General features: G+C 45.8%; 1 protein-coding gene across 3 annotated transcripts in view; it reads left to right on the top strand.

Moving 5' to 3' along the window:
* Nucleotides 1-16,904, top strand: part of PHF14 (PHD finger protein 14) — a 2,413,061-nt gene that overhangs the window by 1,231,021 nt on the left and 1,165,136 nt on the right. Inside the window, exon 15 of one of the 3 annotated variants that reach the window (XM_069648633.1) lies at nt 5,995-6,163. The exons of the other annotated variants lie outside the window; for them this stretch is intronic. Coding sequence (XP_069504734.1) covers nt 5,995-6,027 — 33 coding nt within the window. The 3' untranslated portion in view covers nt 6,028-6,163. Of the gene's footprint in view, nt 1-5,994; nt 6,164-16,904 lie in introns of those variants that run through there. 3 annotated transcript variants of the gene reach the window in all.

Raw genomic sequence — 16,904 nt, 5'->3', positions numbered from 1 at the left:
CTTCCCTTGCGGACCAGATAATATTACGAACTAACTGAGATCGTAATCGCAAGCATACCAACCCCAAGTTGTTTTTGTTTACAAATTCAACCTGATCAATGTCAGATGTCCCTACGTCCTCCAATTTGTAAATATCAGAGAAGAGTTCGAGTATACTACGTCTGTTCAACACATATTGAGAAAAGGGAGCTTCCCGACAGCCAAGTATTAAAGTAGTAGCATATTTGTCAATTACTGGCGGTTTTGACTTTGTATGCGGACCCTGTTTTGGTTTTTGTATATCTACCATTGGTGTATTAGGTTCTTTAGGTAGTAAAGATTGCAGCAATCGAGCAATTTCAGCTCCATGTCCTCCATATTGGTCATCTTGTGCACCCATAGCACCAGATGTACTTGATGTCTTATTTACCAAATTACTCTTCTTCAATAAGGATGCCGTTCCAGATGCTAATTGTTTATTTTTAGTTTCCAAGTCATTAGTACAACCATCAAATAGAGTCAGCGCCTTTGCACCTCCTCCATTAATAATCAGCTGCTTATAATCGTGATTTGCAACAGGGGCACATTGTCCAGTATGTTTTATGGCCGGAGCTCCTACATTAGGTAAGTTGACGAAGCGTGACATGTAGGAGTCGAACTCTCTCTTAATTTCCTGCTGTAGTCTCACATAGTGTAACATTCGGAGGAACAGCAATGACAGGTAATAGGGTTGTTTGTATAGCTTGATTGTGAATCACTTCTACAAGATCATCCAGAGGGGAATGGGATTTATTCACACTATCACTCTCATTAGTAGCATGCAAATTGGTTTTACGTTTACGATTTTGGTCCAATAATGCATATTTTTTTCCAACGGCCGCAGAAGCCAATTGTGTGTTCTTTGGCGGGACCTTAAGTGTTTTGATGAATTGGTTCGTAGCACCTAACATTACATTTTTCTTAACTTTAATATTCTTTGTCTTTTTTCCAACATCTCCTGCGGTGGTCACTTTTCCGGTTTGTAATTTTGAGTTTATACCATAATTTTGCTGAGAACCCAATGGAACCGCCTTTAATGGATTTTTAAAAATTGTGTACGCTTTTTTGGCTACATTTTCAATCGTATTTTAAGGTATTGCAGTATCATTATTTTGCTCTACCGCAGCCTCCGTTATTAAACCTACTATGTGTGGTAAAGAGAATTGGACTTCTGCAGTTGGTATAGTAGTATTAGATGGCATTTCGTTATTGCAAAATAACATCGGAGATGTGGCTTGATCATTTGAGACATGGACTACATTTTTGTCCCTTAATCGATCATTTTGCACGTGTGGAATCATGAAGTGCGATTGCCATGCAATAATGCTTGCGATCTGAGAACTCTGATCATTTATTTTGTCATTCAGACTCTCAGAGTTTTACAATCGTATGCATCATCGTATTCAAAGCCTCCAGAGCAAGACCTACTACTTTACTCGTTCCATCGGCAACAAAAAGATTCTCATTAACACGTGTTTGCCTAGGAGTTGGGGCAAGAAATGAGGATGCCACATACGATCTAACAGGACTTACTCCGGAAAACATATCGGGAGAAAAAGACAATTTTTCAGGAATGGTCTGAGCAGTGTAGCCCGTATGCATTGAGTCTAGATCAATAACGGCTATGTCTCCAGAGACATCAGGTTTTTCCCCATCATTTTCCATTGAGTCATTTACCACTGTTTCACCCCTCAATACAGTACTGTCAGATAAAGAAACATTGCAGACTACAGAATGAATTGAAAGACTAGTTGTTGCTTTCATAACACTTCCAAGAGCAGCCCCCTGATTACAAGGTTCTGCCAGTTTAGTGGCCAATGAGGATTTTGTGGATGTGGTAGGAAAGAAATCTACGTATACCTGCAGCCAGATTATTCTTTAATGCAGATTTATCTGACTTTACTGTTGAGTGTTGCAATTTAGGGGTAGAGCAAGATTTATCTTCAAAGAACCTTTTACGGCTCCTTGACTGCTTCTTACTAAGGGTAGGATTAGTTTCCTGCACTGTGGATAAAGGAGGCATGCCTGTACGTAAGTTTCATTATTTATAAATAAAACACACAATTGTTTCTACAGATGTCCACAATATTCGGATTGGACTAATATACACCACACCCACCTTACTGAGTGTAAAACAGCTAATTCCACACCAATATACCCGGAGACCAAATGCGCACCAGCTTGTAACAAAGCACCGACACACTGCACGTCGCCGCGGTGAAGCGGCAAAGAGGTGCTTCAATGGTGATTCGCTTGGTGCGCGCGCACTGGTGTGCGCAAGGTCGCCTTTTTGAAACGTCAGATAATCGTGGGCGGAGTCTCACAGTATATTAGTCTAAAACAGTAAACAAAGTAAATAAAAAGAGGTATAAGTTACAATTGTAACCTTTAGCGTTCTTTAAGTCCTTGGTATTGCCATCCAGTAGAGGTCGAACAGTAATTATATTCAATTACCAAATGAATGACAGGGCAAACTTTAAAGGTCCAACTTCAAAGAAGAGAGCGAGTGGGCAAAGCGGTGCTTCAATGGTGCTTTGCTTGGTGCGCGCGAGGTCGCCTTTTTGAAATGTCAGATAATGGTGGGCGGAGTCTCAGTGTATTTATTAGTCAAATGAATGACAGGGCAAACTTTAAAGGTCCAACTTCAAAGAGAGCGAGCGAGCGGGCAAAGCGGTGCTTCAATGGTGCTTCGCTTGGTGCTTCTTGGTGCTTCTCAACAAGCTTCTTGACACTTGCATGGCCTGCAGTTGCCCCGGCATCCTTTCTGCACTCCTGCTCAACCCAGCCAGTTCTCCTCAGCCCACTCTGCATGCTGCGTTCCTTCCTGGATGGCTCACTGCAACAGGGTTGTCTCCAGGGTGATTCTCTCCCACATGGTTCTCCTGAGCTGCTGGGTGGTCCCTGCATTTTATACACCTGGGACCTGTTAAGTGGTTTCAGGTTTAAGTCCTTCACTTTAGCTGCCAGAGCCAGGTAACACAGCGCGAATACTAGTGATAGCGAAGGCAAGACGTCGACAGACGTAAAGAGAGCTGAGAAGGAGGCAGACGACCCAGATCCCTGAGAGAAGGTTCAGGGCCTGCCTGGGACGTCTGGTTGTTGAAAGAAACCAATGTAAAGGGGTCTGGAACCCACATACAAGAATGAACTATAAAGGGGTCTGGGTCCTGTATCTGAGAAGCCAATACAAAGGGGTTTGGGACCCTTGTGTGAGAAACCATTGTGAAGTGGTCAGGGACCCAACGCCAATACATCGATATGGAGGGGTCTGGGACCCATGTATGAGAAACCATTGTGACAGGATCTGGGACCCAAGGCCATACTTGGCAGGCAAGTACACCAGGGTTGCCCGCGGAATGGTTATAAGCAGGTCTAAACAAGGCCAGGGGAAGGGAGACATTAACCCCCCCAACAACATTAGGCAGTCACTGGCAGGAGAGTACACCAGGGCTGTCTGTTGAACTGTCAGATTAAGCCTCTGGAAGGGAGACATTCCCCCAACCACATTGAACTTCCAAGAGAAGCCTGAGACAGGCCAGGGGAAGGGTGCTTCTTGGCCAACTACTTTGGCACTACCAATGAAGCCCGAGAACGGTCAGGGGAAGAGAAACAATCACCCAACCACATTGTAGTGTTAAAAGCCTGAGAAAAAGGTCACGGAAAGGGAGACATTCCTCTTACTTTGCGAACCATAACCATACAGAAGAAGGGAGTCATTCTTCTGGACCCAGAAGAGACAAATCTAGTTTAGTTTGGTTAGAAGTGTAAGGGTTAGAAGTAGGATTTAGACGCTGGATGGTGGACACTTTATTTTCGGTCATTCTGACATTTCCTTGTTTTGTTGAGGCATAGAAACTCCTATTAGAGTTGGGAATAGCTAAATTTCCTTCTTTCTTTTGGTAAAAAAAATAATTATTTTCCCAAGAGCATGCCACCCGTGTGCTGGTTACCTCCTTCCACACCTTTACAAACACTATAAAACGGTTTTAAAATCGAATGTAGGCACCAAGCAATTCTAGAAGGTTTCTGGAATCTTCAAATCTTAATAAAATGGACATATGCTAATAGCAAAAAGCCTTTATTACACTAGCGCGCTGAACACTACCTGAATTTTGTCCCAGTTAGGAACAACTTGATGGAGCAGGAAATAGCATGAGGAAGATGGATTGTATAAAATAATAGCCCCCTTCACTGTTTTGTCTGCTGATGCAGTACTCCCAGGGAAGCAAAGTAAAAACCAGAGCGTTTGATTTTAAGCAACAATATTCAAACACAAATATATTTTTTCAAATCTGTTTGATTGAAGCGTGCATGTTTATTGCTATGCAAGATAATTATCCTTTTTATTTGTTTTTTTTTTTTTAACTTTTTTGGCTGCATGTAGAATTTAGGTTGAAGGAAATTGGGGGATAAAAACATGACTTCCACCATTGTGAGATCAGATATGCCGAAAAAAATGGAAAGGATTTTGAGTTATTCTACTGATGTAGTGTCTTTTTCCGAAGAAAAGATCCACACAGAGTTTGCTCTCAGCCCTAAAAACTGTGTGAATGGCAGGCCACCACATCAATGAGCTGTCCTCTAGCTGCGACACCCTCCTACACATCCGGCAAAGTACATTTTGTAAAACGCTTCTATGTAGTCAAGAAAAGAGCATCCGCCTCGTCAGCTCCATACAATGACACACTTGAGTGTCAGAATAATCGGAAGGGTAGAAGAGAAGAGAAGAGACAGTGGTGGTGATGGTATGATGAGAGGTGTGTTTCTCCCGAGAGTTGTGGTGTTTCTAGTTTGTAGAGTGCCTAAATTAATGTTGAGTGAGTTGCCCCATGATCGCTTTTCTGGCTGTGAAATGAACCAATAATTCCTTTTAATTTTTTGTTAATCTCACAGAGCTCTGAACCTGTCTGGAATATGTCGAAACGTGTAATCTTTCAAGAAATACGATTTAATTGAGTCTCAAATGCCAACTACAAAGTTGTACCTTAAATACATTGATTGCTCCAATATTGTAAACCTATTGCTAAAATACCTCCAAAATGTAGTGGAATGGCTTCCAGGTGGTTTCATGTTGCAGGAAATTGCTGGAGGTTTGCTTCAAAAATTCTCTGAAGAGTAAGTCCCACTCTCCCTCGGTTTTTATACAAACATGGTCTTCCTCCATCAACGACCCTCCAACCCCTCCGACCTCTCCTCTATAGCACACACTCTCCGGGGATTTCTTTGCTTGTATTTTAAGGTTTCCAAATGAACATAACTACCCAGCAGTTTGCTGCCTAACCTCAGTGGATACAAGCCTCTTTTTGATGCGACATTGGTTTAGCCTGGAATTCCTGGCATATGAATTTAACCGGGGAGCGGATCAGTTTCACAGCAAGTTCGGCTTACATGCGTGCTTTTCTGTGGACTTTCACAGTAATTATTTCCTCTCCAGGATACGGGATGAATAGCGTATGAAATCGAATAACCCCAACATATTTATCTTTCTTTAATTGTTTGTGGAGCATGCCTGGTGCACATGTGACAGTTCCACAATGTATGGCAGTAGTCGTAGGCGCTCGCTGTGCACTTGGCTGGTGTTTAGCTACAACGCTCAGGCATAGTACTACAGCCATGCTACTGCATTAGCCAACTTTCTACGTTCCCTGTCCAAATTGTGCTCCCATACTTTTGTACATGGTTAATGTTGGCACTGTGTTTCGTAATAATGTGATCAGCTGTACGTTCTGAAACAGCACCTGGCTCCACCGTTGGGGGAGGGGGAAGAGACCGTATTACATTCTGACCACAGTGACCTAAAACGTGAGAGAGACGGTAGGACTTCTTCCAAGCAAAAGATGTGAACAAATCGATTCTTGGGGAAAATGTGATTTGTTGGTGCGGGATGGGAACCTTTCCTTCATGCAGATTGATGTTCATTTTGTTTGGTTTCGCTTTGGACAAGAACACTGATTTTTCCTTTTTGTTTATATGCAGAGGAGACGTACTCCCACCTGGAGGAACCTCTAAAGAAGCATGGGCTCAACTTCTCATCCGTTATCTTGCTTTGTGTAAATTCCAACCTGTGGCTGTTGTTTGGTTTGTGTGAACTTTTTGACGGGCTGTTTGTTTCGTACCTAAATAAATGCCTCCCAGTGCTTCACCACTCTGTGTCCTGTGTTTGTCAGTTTCCACGTGCTATTAGATGAGTTCAAGATATGATCACAGTAACGCTTTCTGGTCCACTGCGTTATCCTTACATTGTTTTCTTGTACTAGTTGAACTGTGGTCTCTACTGATAACATTTTGCAAAGAATCAAGCTTTCGTACCCAAATGTATTTCTACTCATCTCAAAAATATCCACCGCATTTCATGTGAATCTGCAACATACACCACTGTCCTTGCCTCTGCATGTAAATATGTGAATATAGATGTTCTTATGCTAATTTGCACCTTGCTCGAATGGGTCAAGTCTGCAGCAGTACAATATATTTGTGGTCCGCAATGTTAATACATCATCCCAAAACTCCCCGTTTACTCTCTTATTTCACTGCAATCCTACAATCCATTTAATGATCACTGGTTAACCTTAACTGGACCCAAAGCGATCACAACGCATGCCCTCCACCAGTCCATCCTTTCTTTCATCTGTCCTGTGGAACCATCCTCTTATTGACCCTCCGCAAATTTACATTATATATGTCTGTATATAATGTATGCTATTATAGGCTTTTTTCCCATAGGGTTACAGCTTTCCTGTGCTGTAATAAAGAGATACATAGTTTAATCAGTTATTTCCCTAGCCTGTCCATTGCAGTCAAAAACAAGCACTGTAATGGTAGCAGTTTTGGCTTTGAGAAATGGAACTCCTTCGGTTGCAAAGGCCTCCAACTACGTCTAGGCAGAGACATACACAGTGACCTGCATCTCAGAACCAGCAACGACATATGGGAAGAGTGCTGCATCCCTGAGATCGTGTAGCCTCACCAGCCTGCTTCCTCTGCGTCTTTCAGCCTGCAATGTCTATTGCATGTTCCATCCCGTGTGTTTTTTTTTCATTATCCTTTGGTCCCTCTATTTGCGGGATCATGGGGCTACCCACAAGCTACAACTAATAGCTGCACCGAAGACCCGCCTTTGAGAAAGAACAAATGGTGATGCTAACGTGCCCCTCCCCCCCCCCGAGAACCCATACTATGTAGCCTCAATACGCGTTGTCAAAAGACCACTTCTAAGCCAAAGATAAACTCAAAAATAAAAGTGCTGCCTGTGTGCCACCTGAGTAAAAAACTAGGGGGTGGCGCTCATGTGCCACATGCAAGCCAAAATCAATGGTGTCGCATTAGGTGCAATGTATGAGCCAAAACTGATTTTGATCGACTCGTGTTGCTAAAGCACTGCATCTGAGCCATGATGTGGAAGTGCTCAAAATAATCGGCTGAAAGGTACCCTTTTTTTATCCCTGCCCGAGCATGCTGTGAGTGTATGCAATCCATATCAGTTTGTCGCATTGGGTGATGCTAAAGCACTACCTTAGAGCCAAAACTGAAAAAAACGCAAAATAGCTTTTTTGTTAATTAGACTTTTGCCAAGTAAAAAAACAGAGAATGCTTAATATTGGTGCAGGTTGCGAGGCGTTTTCGAATTCTGGTGAAGAGGCTTAAGTTTTTGCTTGGTTCCATTGAAACCTGCTCACGCAGGTCGTATCCAAAATGCCTTTTTTGCAAACCAGATGATATCCTATGGCAAGTATTTTGATAATTTGAAATACGACGGGCTGTGCAAAATATGATCTATTGTATGACATTAATAAATGATCTTGAGTAATCTGCGCAGCTTACACTAAAGGCAAGATTTGATGTCTCATTTTAAACCCCCTGGCCCGTGCCGCCTTCTCATGTCCCAGGACTTGTTGTGGACACTGTACAGTGCCCTGTACTTCTTTTCCTTTGCTTCTTTACTAGAAAACCCTCCCACCCTACAAATAAGGGAGAAGAACAAAGTGTGGAAGACGCTTAGAGCAGGAATGCCATCTACTGTTTGCAACTACAAAGTGCCTTTATATGCCCCCTCCCTAGATTGTTCCCTTATCTACTCAGTCCCCCCCCTGACACTCACCCCCCGCTGCACTTCTTGTTAATGCACTTGCACAATCCGAATGTCACAAGGCCTAGTAAGACTGTTATTGTTTTATCTCCCCCGTTCTCCTCCGCCTTTGTGTCTTGTGGCACCTGGAAGCACCTTTTTTCTGTATAGTGCGCCTTATAAATATTCAATAAATAAAATAAAGATAGCCGAGAGACAATCCGATGTACTGAAGGAGAGATCAGGCGTGAAGACTGGAAAGGAATATAATGGTGTATCATAAGCTAAGAGAATATAGGAAAACCCAGAGATGTGTGTAGTAAGGGAGCAGGTGTACACATTAAGGAGCAATTGGCTGTGGAAGCAACCTGTGGCATTGGGGGAATAGGAGCGTTGCTCAAAAGGTTGGTTGCCTTATATTGCAGGCGCGACAGCTGCAAATCCTGAAATGAAGGGAGATATGGAGTCCATTAGCTTATAAGTAAAAGGTGAGCCTGTTGAAAACCACAAGTGCCTGGATGTTTGAGGAGTGGGGGAGAAGAGATGCAGCTTAATAGTTGACTGGATTGTTCAGTTCTCCAGCATTGGATCTTTCATGGATTCACATGCTTAGAATATTCCCCGTCGACAGACTGGGAACCCTCGGTACGCTTATAAAGCCGTTTCCCATTGGAAAACTTTCGACACTTTTGTGTCCTATCTACGTCGTTTTGGGGCTGCGCACGCCTGCCCCACTAGGACTTAGCGGTATAAATGCCCCGCCCGCTGCTCCCTTCAGATTTCAACCATCTCCAAAGTAGTGGGAGCACCTTGTGTAGTCTACTATTTTGTCTTAGTTGTGCTGTTGGAGTTTCTCCTGATGCCAGGGAAAGCGCTGTTCCGCCCGTGCGCTACGTGCGGGTTGAAGAAGGTGTACGAGGGGAACGGACATATGGATTGCATTTATTGACTACACCCTCATCATTCAGCAGACAAGTGCAACATATGTAAGGGCTTCTCCCAGAAGACTCTTAAAGATCGAAGTTGAAGACTTGTGGCATGGTTAAACGATGGAGCGGGGGCATACCCACCTTCGGAGGTGGGCTCCACGCGCAGCGTGGCCTCAGTGTCAAAATCTTCAGGGGTCCCCCGCCGCTCGACATCGTCGGAACCCCCGGTGAAGAAATTACGATCGGCGGAGAAGGTATCATCGAGAAGCCATTCTAAGGAGTCTTCATCGAAGAAAGCCTTGTCATCCTCATCTTCGACGAAGAAAGACAGAAAAGAAAAATCAATATCCTCCTCGGGCGATCATCATAGATAGACCTCGAGTCGAGATGCAGAGAAGCGTAGGTTGAGTTCGGAAAAGGAGGGAACGCCTCAAGGACCTGCACGACCACCACCGTCGTCGACGGCAGGCAGTCTCTGCTACTGACACAATTGGTCTCAACCGTTCTTGGACCGCAGATGGTAACAACGACGTCGACAACGGAGCCAGCTTTAGCTTCGCCGACGGAGATCCCGCAAGAGGCCTGGCGACCAGAGGTATACGACCCAGTTTTGCTGGAGACGCTACTGCAGCAAGAGGCCTTGTCGGTGTCCTCGGGAGATGAGGATGTGAGAGTAGCTGGCCCTGCAGACCTCGGGTTACGAGGGATTACCAGGCCTCTCTCTGGGAGCGTTCTGGGGTCTACCCCTCTTCTCAATCCGCAGTCACTCCAGTGTCTTATCCACGTTGCTGAAGACACTGGACGAGAGACTACCTCAAGCAACTCCGGCTAGGTCGGCCATCGACGACCCAGGCCCATCTCGTCGGCTACCTCCGTCAACCCCCATGGCAGTGCTAGCGGGTGGAGACCTCTCAGCTCCACACCACGAGGAAGGAGAGCTGATAGATTCGGACTCGGACAGTAGAGCCTTATCGGATGTCTCGCTTTCCGTCTCCAGGAGTCTGAAGCGGAATTAGAAACCCTGAGAAGCCCAGCTCAGCCGTCTCCCCGGACGACATTGGGTCATTTCACACCATGATGGCCAAGGCTTGTACAGAATTCGGGCTGGCCCAGGAAAAGGAGAAAAATGACTGTTTTCTTTTCAACCACATGGGAAAGAGGAGAAGGTCGCTGTTTTCAGTACCCATCCTGGATCATGTGTGGCAGGAGGGGTTACAGACCATGCGCCACCCTTTCTCGGAACCAGCGATGAAAGGTCGTCTGGAAAAAAAATATAAGGCCCCAGAGGCTACCCACAAGTGTCTCTCCTCCCAACCAACTCCTGAGTCAGTGGTGTCGGCAGCGAGAAAGGCGAGGGCCCAGCACAAGTGCACGACCCCCCCGGAAAGTGATGCCAGAAGACAGGATGGTTTTGGCAAAAAAGTGCTGTTGGTAGGTGCTTCCACAGTGAAAGAGGCCAATTCTCTGGCCATAGTAGCCAGATACGACAGGGAGATGTGTTACCGACTGGCTCCTGTGCTTTAGCATCTTCCGGAAGAACATCGTAAGGTGGCGATGTTACTGGTCAGGGAAGGTGAAGAGGCCTCCAATCATGCCATAAACATTGCGGTGGACCTCGCAGATTCGGGGTTTAAGCAGGTGAATAACGGCGTGGTTCTCCGAAGGCAAGCATGGCTGAAATGCACCAACTTCCAACCAAAGGTGCAATACAAGGTGCTGGATATGCCTTTTGAGGGTGACCTTCTGTTCGGCGAGATGGTGGACGAGGCCCTGAAGGGCATGAAAGAGGACTCGGACACGGCGCGTTCCTTGGGGCCCCTCCAAAGTGGTCGAAGTTTCCGGTCTTTTCGTCCCTTCAGGGGAGCATCGGGAAATTCCAGATTCTCGGCATCGAGAGACAGATCCTTCAGTAGGCCAGCATACCCCTCCCAGGGATACAGACGGGCTTCTCAAGCGAAAAAACGACGCCGGGACTACCAGGCCCCCAAGAAGAGAACACGTTACTCGTCGACGAGGGATAAGCAGACCAAGGACCAGCAATGACGGGCATCGGAACCTTCTGGGAGGCAGGGTATCGTGCTACGTCAACGAATGGGAGCAAATAACAAAAGATCAATGGGTGTTGGACACTGTGAGATACGGACATTCCCTGCAATTCAAAAGCAACCCTCCGCACATTCCACCGGCGTTTGTAGCTCAACCCCGTCTGAGCGTGTTGCAGCAGGAAGTAGCACTTCTGCTACAAAAAGGTGCTATAGAATTGGTTCCGTCGTCACAGAGGAGTCAAGGGGTTTATTCCCAATACTTTGTGGTGAAAAAACCAAACGGAATGTGGCGTCTAGACCTGCACGATCTAAAAAAAACATTGAAAAGCCTAAAATTCAAGATGCTCACGCTCCAAGAAGTGATCCGGTCAGTTCAAGAAGTGGACTTTCTGGCGTCTCTGGACACGTACTTCCACATACCGATGTGTCGGCGACACAAAGTTCCTAAGGTTTGTGGTAGGGCGGACTCACTACCAGTTCACAGTACTTCCTTTTGGGCTGAAATCCTCTCCCAAAACGTTCACAAAATGTTTGGCCCCGGTGGCGGCCTGGCTAAGAAGGCCAGGCCATCATGTATACCCGTATCTCGACGACTGGTTGGTGAGGGGGTCCTCCCCTATGTCGACTCACACAAGTTTGCAGGCCACCATGCACCTCTTACAAAGGCTGGGGTTTGCGGTAAACTTCGAGAAATCCTTGTTAACGCCGTCGAGAATCTTGGTGTTCCTGGGCGCACAGTTCGAGACCCAGTCAGGTTTAGTGAAGGCATCCCTCGATGGAATCACCAAACTCAATCGATTGGCAGGTCAGCTGAAAATCAATACCAGACTGTCAGTGAGAAAATATATGTAAATTCTGGCCGCTATGGCGTCCTGCATTCCTCTGGTGGGCAACTGCCGCCTTTTCATGAGGCCGGTTCAAGAGTTTCTGGCAGGCCGGTGGACGCAGGCCCAAGGGCTCTGGTCAGACAAACTGACAGTTGACAAGCTCATACTAGCTCTTCAGTGGTGGCAGAGCTTCCTGAATCTATCCAGAGGAGTACCCCTACAGGAGCCAAAGTTTCGGCTAACCATAGTGATGGACGCGTCCCTGACAGGCTGAGGAGCACACATGGGCACTCTACAAACGCAAGGTGGTTGGTCTCGGAGGGAATCTCTCCTGCACATCAACGTTCTGGAACTGAGAGCAGTGCGCTGGGCCCTGAAGTCATTCCTGCCGCACATCAGAGGGTCCATAGTGAGAATATTGACAGACAACACAACAGCGATGTTTTACTTGAGGAAGCAAGGGGGCACGCGATACAGAACCCTTTCCACCGAGGCTCAGAAGGTGCGGCATTGGGCTCTGAAACACGATATATCCATCATAGCTCATCATCTTCCGGGTGTACGGAACGAGCAGGTGGACTCACTCAGCAGAAATATGCACCAAATTCACGAATGGGAGATAGACAGCGTTCGGTTGTCGAAGGTCTTCGAGAAATGGGGACGGCCTGCGCTGGATCTCTCTGCTACGAAGAGGAACAAGAAGTGCGAAATGTATGCCAGCAGGTGGCCATAGGAAGGCTCTCTGGGGGAAGCGTTCTCCTTCCCGTGGACGGACAAGTTCTTCTACGCCTTCCCTCCGTTCCCTCTAATACGGAGAACTCTGCAGTGGATACGCAGGTACAGGTGCCGGGTAATCCTAGTAGCACTGTGCTGGCCGAGGCAGCCGTGGTTTTCCAACCTGCTTCACCTGTCAGTGGGTCAACCAATAACGTTCCCGAAGGTTCCCAATCTCCTGTCCCGGGACGAGGGAACAGTGTGGCATCACAATCCAGACAGTCTCAATCACACAGCTTGTCTCATGACTTTTCGGAATTTGGTGCCTTGAGCATTTCATCGGACTGTCGGAGGATCCTGCAAGCCGCGCAAGCCCCTTCCACCAAGAAGTCGTACAAGTGTAAGTGGAGAAGGTTCTGTTCGTGGTGTCAAGGACAGACGGGAGTGCAACCTCTAACGGTCACTCCGGAACAGCTTCTGCCGTATCTGCTGCACCTAGCGAAGAGCGGATTATCTTTTTCATCAATAAAGGTACACCTGGCAGCCATCTCTAGATTCACGAGGAGAAGGAAGTCGTCTCCCTTGTTTAGTGGACAGGTTGGTGAAATACTTCATGAGGGGTTTGTTCCGGACGTTCCCTCCGGTTAAACGTTTTCCACCAACGTGAAGCCTTAATATGGTGCTAGCAGGGTTAATGAAACCACCCTTTGCACCAATGGCCACATCGTCGATGAAGTTCTTGTCATGGAAAGTGGCTTTTCTAATAGCTATAACATCAGATAGGCGGATCTCGGAGGTGCAAGCGTTGGTCATAGACCCTCCGTATCTAAGGTTTTTTAAGGACTAAGTGGTTCTATCAACAAATCCTCGTTTCATTCCAAAAGTTCCTACGACTTATCATAAGCACTCATCCATTGACCTGCCCACCTTTTTCACGACCCCCTCATCGGCTGCGGAAAAAGTCCTACATACATTGGACGTAAAGAGAGCTCTAAAATTTTACCTTCATCGGACTCAGCAACTTAGATCTACGCAACAACTCTTCATTGCATATGGTCCTTCGGCGAAAGGAAAAGCAATTTCAAAGCAGGGACTGGCCCGATGGGTCTCGTCGACGATTGCCTTCTGTCATTCCAAAGCAGGAAAACCGCTACAAGGGCGTCCGAAAGCTCATTCCTTCGTCGTCGACGGCGTTGTGGGCAGGAATCCCGCTGACAGACATTTGCCAGGCGGCGGCATGATCAGTGCCTCACACATTTACCCGCCATTACTGCCTCGAACGGCAGCATGCGGACGAAATACAAATGGGAAGAGCAGTCTTGCGACATCTGTTTCAATAAGGTAAGCCCTTTTCAAGAAGGGCCTGTGCTTATTTTGACATATGTATATATGGATGTATATAAGGATGTATATATATATTTATTTATGTGCGTATATAGCTATTGATCTGTGCATGTACTGCTGCGTATTTTAAATTGGCATCCTACGTAAGCGTGGTTCGCTATACATATGCTTAGGAGGGTGCCGGATTGCATTCACACCTTCTTTTTGAGGATCACTGCTGTGCATTCTATTCTAAGCATGTGAATCCATGAAAGATCCAATGCTGGAGAAGGGAATATACCTCTCTTACCAACCTCAACCTCACTAATGTGGGAAATGGAGAAATGGAGTTACAGGTAAGAAACTATTCCCTTCCGCACTAGGCTTCTTTGGGATATGTAGAAAAGTAACTACCTTTAAGCAAGTGTTGCGGATTACATTAGTGAGGTTGGGGAGAAAGAGCAAAGGCAGAATAGAATAGAGTAGAGTTGTGAGGGATGAGGAGGAGGGGGAAGGAGGTCGAGAATGTTGCAGATTTAACTGAAACTTGCATGAAAAGTACATAAGAATACAACATGATGGCGATGATGAAGTGGAATGAAGGCAGGTAGCATGGCTTAGAGGGTAGAGGCGAGTTTGCTGGGGTGTGAGCAAAGAGAAAAAATAAGGCTGGTGAAATAACATGGCTTAGCAGCATAGTCGGTGCTATGTGTACTCCAAGGGTGAATGTGTGGGGGCATAACGTAGGGACCAGCGATAAAAATGTCATTTCCTGCTCTCTAGGAGTCAGTTAAAACTCGCCAGTGGAGAGTGCAGTATTTCAGGCCTGGATTGGGTGGTCCAAGTGTGGGGTTGCTTAATAGTGGGAGTGAATGTGCAGTCAGTGTAGTGGTGCTTAAATGTGGAGCTGAGGGCAAAGTCAGTTATTGAAGGCCAGTTCAAAAGAGGAGGCTTGAAGAGGAGATGGAGCCAAGAGGGAGGATCTGTCTTGGGCCAGGTAGAGAGGAATGAGTCTGGATTTAAATGCATTTGTAAATAGAAGAAGGGTAGAAAGGAAGAGAGAATCAGGGACAGACATTGATGTAAACAAGAGCCTGGTCTGATGACAAAGGGCCAATATTGGGGAATTGGAACTAAAAGGTGGTCTGGAAAGTTACCTTGTTCATGAATAGGTAGGTAGTGGAGGGGGGTAGAAGAGTCATGTTTGAGTTGGTGAGAGCTGGAGATTTACTGGATGATTTAATGCCTCATGAAAGCAATAGGGCCTTAGCAGGAAGAGGGAGTCATGAAGGAGGTTGAGAAAATAATCTGTTAAGGTAGCCAGCAGGCCTGCATGCGAGGAAGGGGGGTAGGGTGCGCGCAGTGGTTATATTTAAAAAAAAAAAAAAAAAGAGGGGGGAAATAAGTCGGATGTTGTAAGGTGCACACAAAGATTGGCAATTCATTAGACCAACGCTGCTTCCTAGGGAGAATAATGAAAGGTGTCTGTACTGTGTTTAGGGCAGCAAGAATTGCAGTGTCATGGGCAACAATTCAGCAGCTGTAATTACAGAACCACTAATATCCAAAATGCAGGACACAGGCCACTGGAAGTTTGTTGTGCCAGATAAAACAGTGGTTACTGTGATAAGGTGCAAAGTAATGCCTGAAAAGTAAATAAGTTGGCCATTTTGTCCAGCATTGAGGTGGACAAGCGGCGCAAGCGGCCAACTGCCCTTTGCTAGGCTGCTTGACAGACTGATGGCACTAGTGCAGAAACATTAGGGTGGATTCATTGGCTCGTTATTGGCTGTGTACCCAATCCAGTTCCAGACCCTGTGCCACGAAATCTTGTGCCACAATGCCTTTTGGGCATGCTGCTGCCTCAAATGAGCGGGTGGGCTGTAGCAGCAAACGAAGCAAGGCGCTAGTTTTTTAAATTAGTTGTGTTCTGCATCCCAGACACATTACCAGCCAGGACCCAATTCAGCTGCAGATCTTGTCCACCAGGCCCCTGTGGGGCAATCTGTTGTCTCAGATGATTGGTGGGCAGGAAAAGCAAATGTATAAGTTAGTGGTTGGCAAATACTCCTCATGATTGGCTTACTATGGACCCTTCTGAAAAGGGATTTGAGTTATGCAATTTTTCCAGAACTGGTTTTTCGTTAGTCTCTTACATGGGCCTATGTTAGGATTCATGTTATGATATTTCCATTTGCAATCATCTGAGTGTATGAATAGAAGGCATTTATATATCTCAGCATAACATTTTACTTAAGACTTAACGCTGCAGATCACTGACTTGAGTTATTGGACAACCTCCCTCCAATTCAAGGGCTCTACACTCAGTGATATCCTGCTGCTACCTAAAATGCATTGATAATTTCAAAGCAACATTTTTATTTTAGAAAGAACTCGCAAATCAACCTGTTCTGCCCATAACTCCTGGCTAGATCGCCTATGGTGACCGATGGGACTGAAAGGACTATATCACAAACTTAGAAAACCATATATTTTATGATTCTGCACATCTAAACACATTTGTTGATGGCAAACAAACCTTGCTCTTCACAAGGTTTCCAAGAAAACTTTTTAGAATGCAGTTTCTGATTACTTGGCCTCAAAACTGCCAAGTATATGTTTTCTGTTAAGCCACCTCATGTGTAGATATGCCAAAGATGAATGTTAGGATATAGATATGTGTTGTCAGAGCGGGCCTCAAAAATGCTCAAACTCTGGAACACTGACATTTTTGCTTTTCAGCGTTACTAAGCCCCTTCCCCTCTCTGGTCTCCTGTGGGCTTTTCGCCCTAGCCAGGTGTCTCTAAATCCCAAAGTGTTCACTAGAGCTCAGAAACCCCTACTATCTCACAAATGACTGGCTGATCATAATGACCTTAAGGCAAACGCCTTATCTAGCTGTCTTCCTCTGTGATTTCATAGGTGGAACCCATCCAGGGTTCCCACAAAACAACTATAATCTTTACAACTGGAAAAAGTGCCT

This window comes from Ambystoma mexicanum, chromosome 2q (assembly GCF_040938575.1).
Source record: "Ambystoma mexicanum isolate Mex_15411 chromosome 2q, UKY_AmexF1_1, whole genome shotgun sequence".
NCBI classification, from domain to species: domain Eukaryota; kingdom Metazoa; phylum Chordata; class Amphibia; order Caudata; family Ambystomatidae; genus Ambystoma; species Ambystoma mexicanum.
This window is presented reverse-complemented; position numbering and strand designations above follow the sequence as displayed.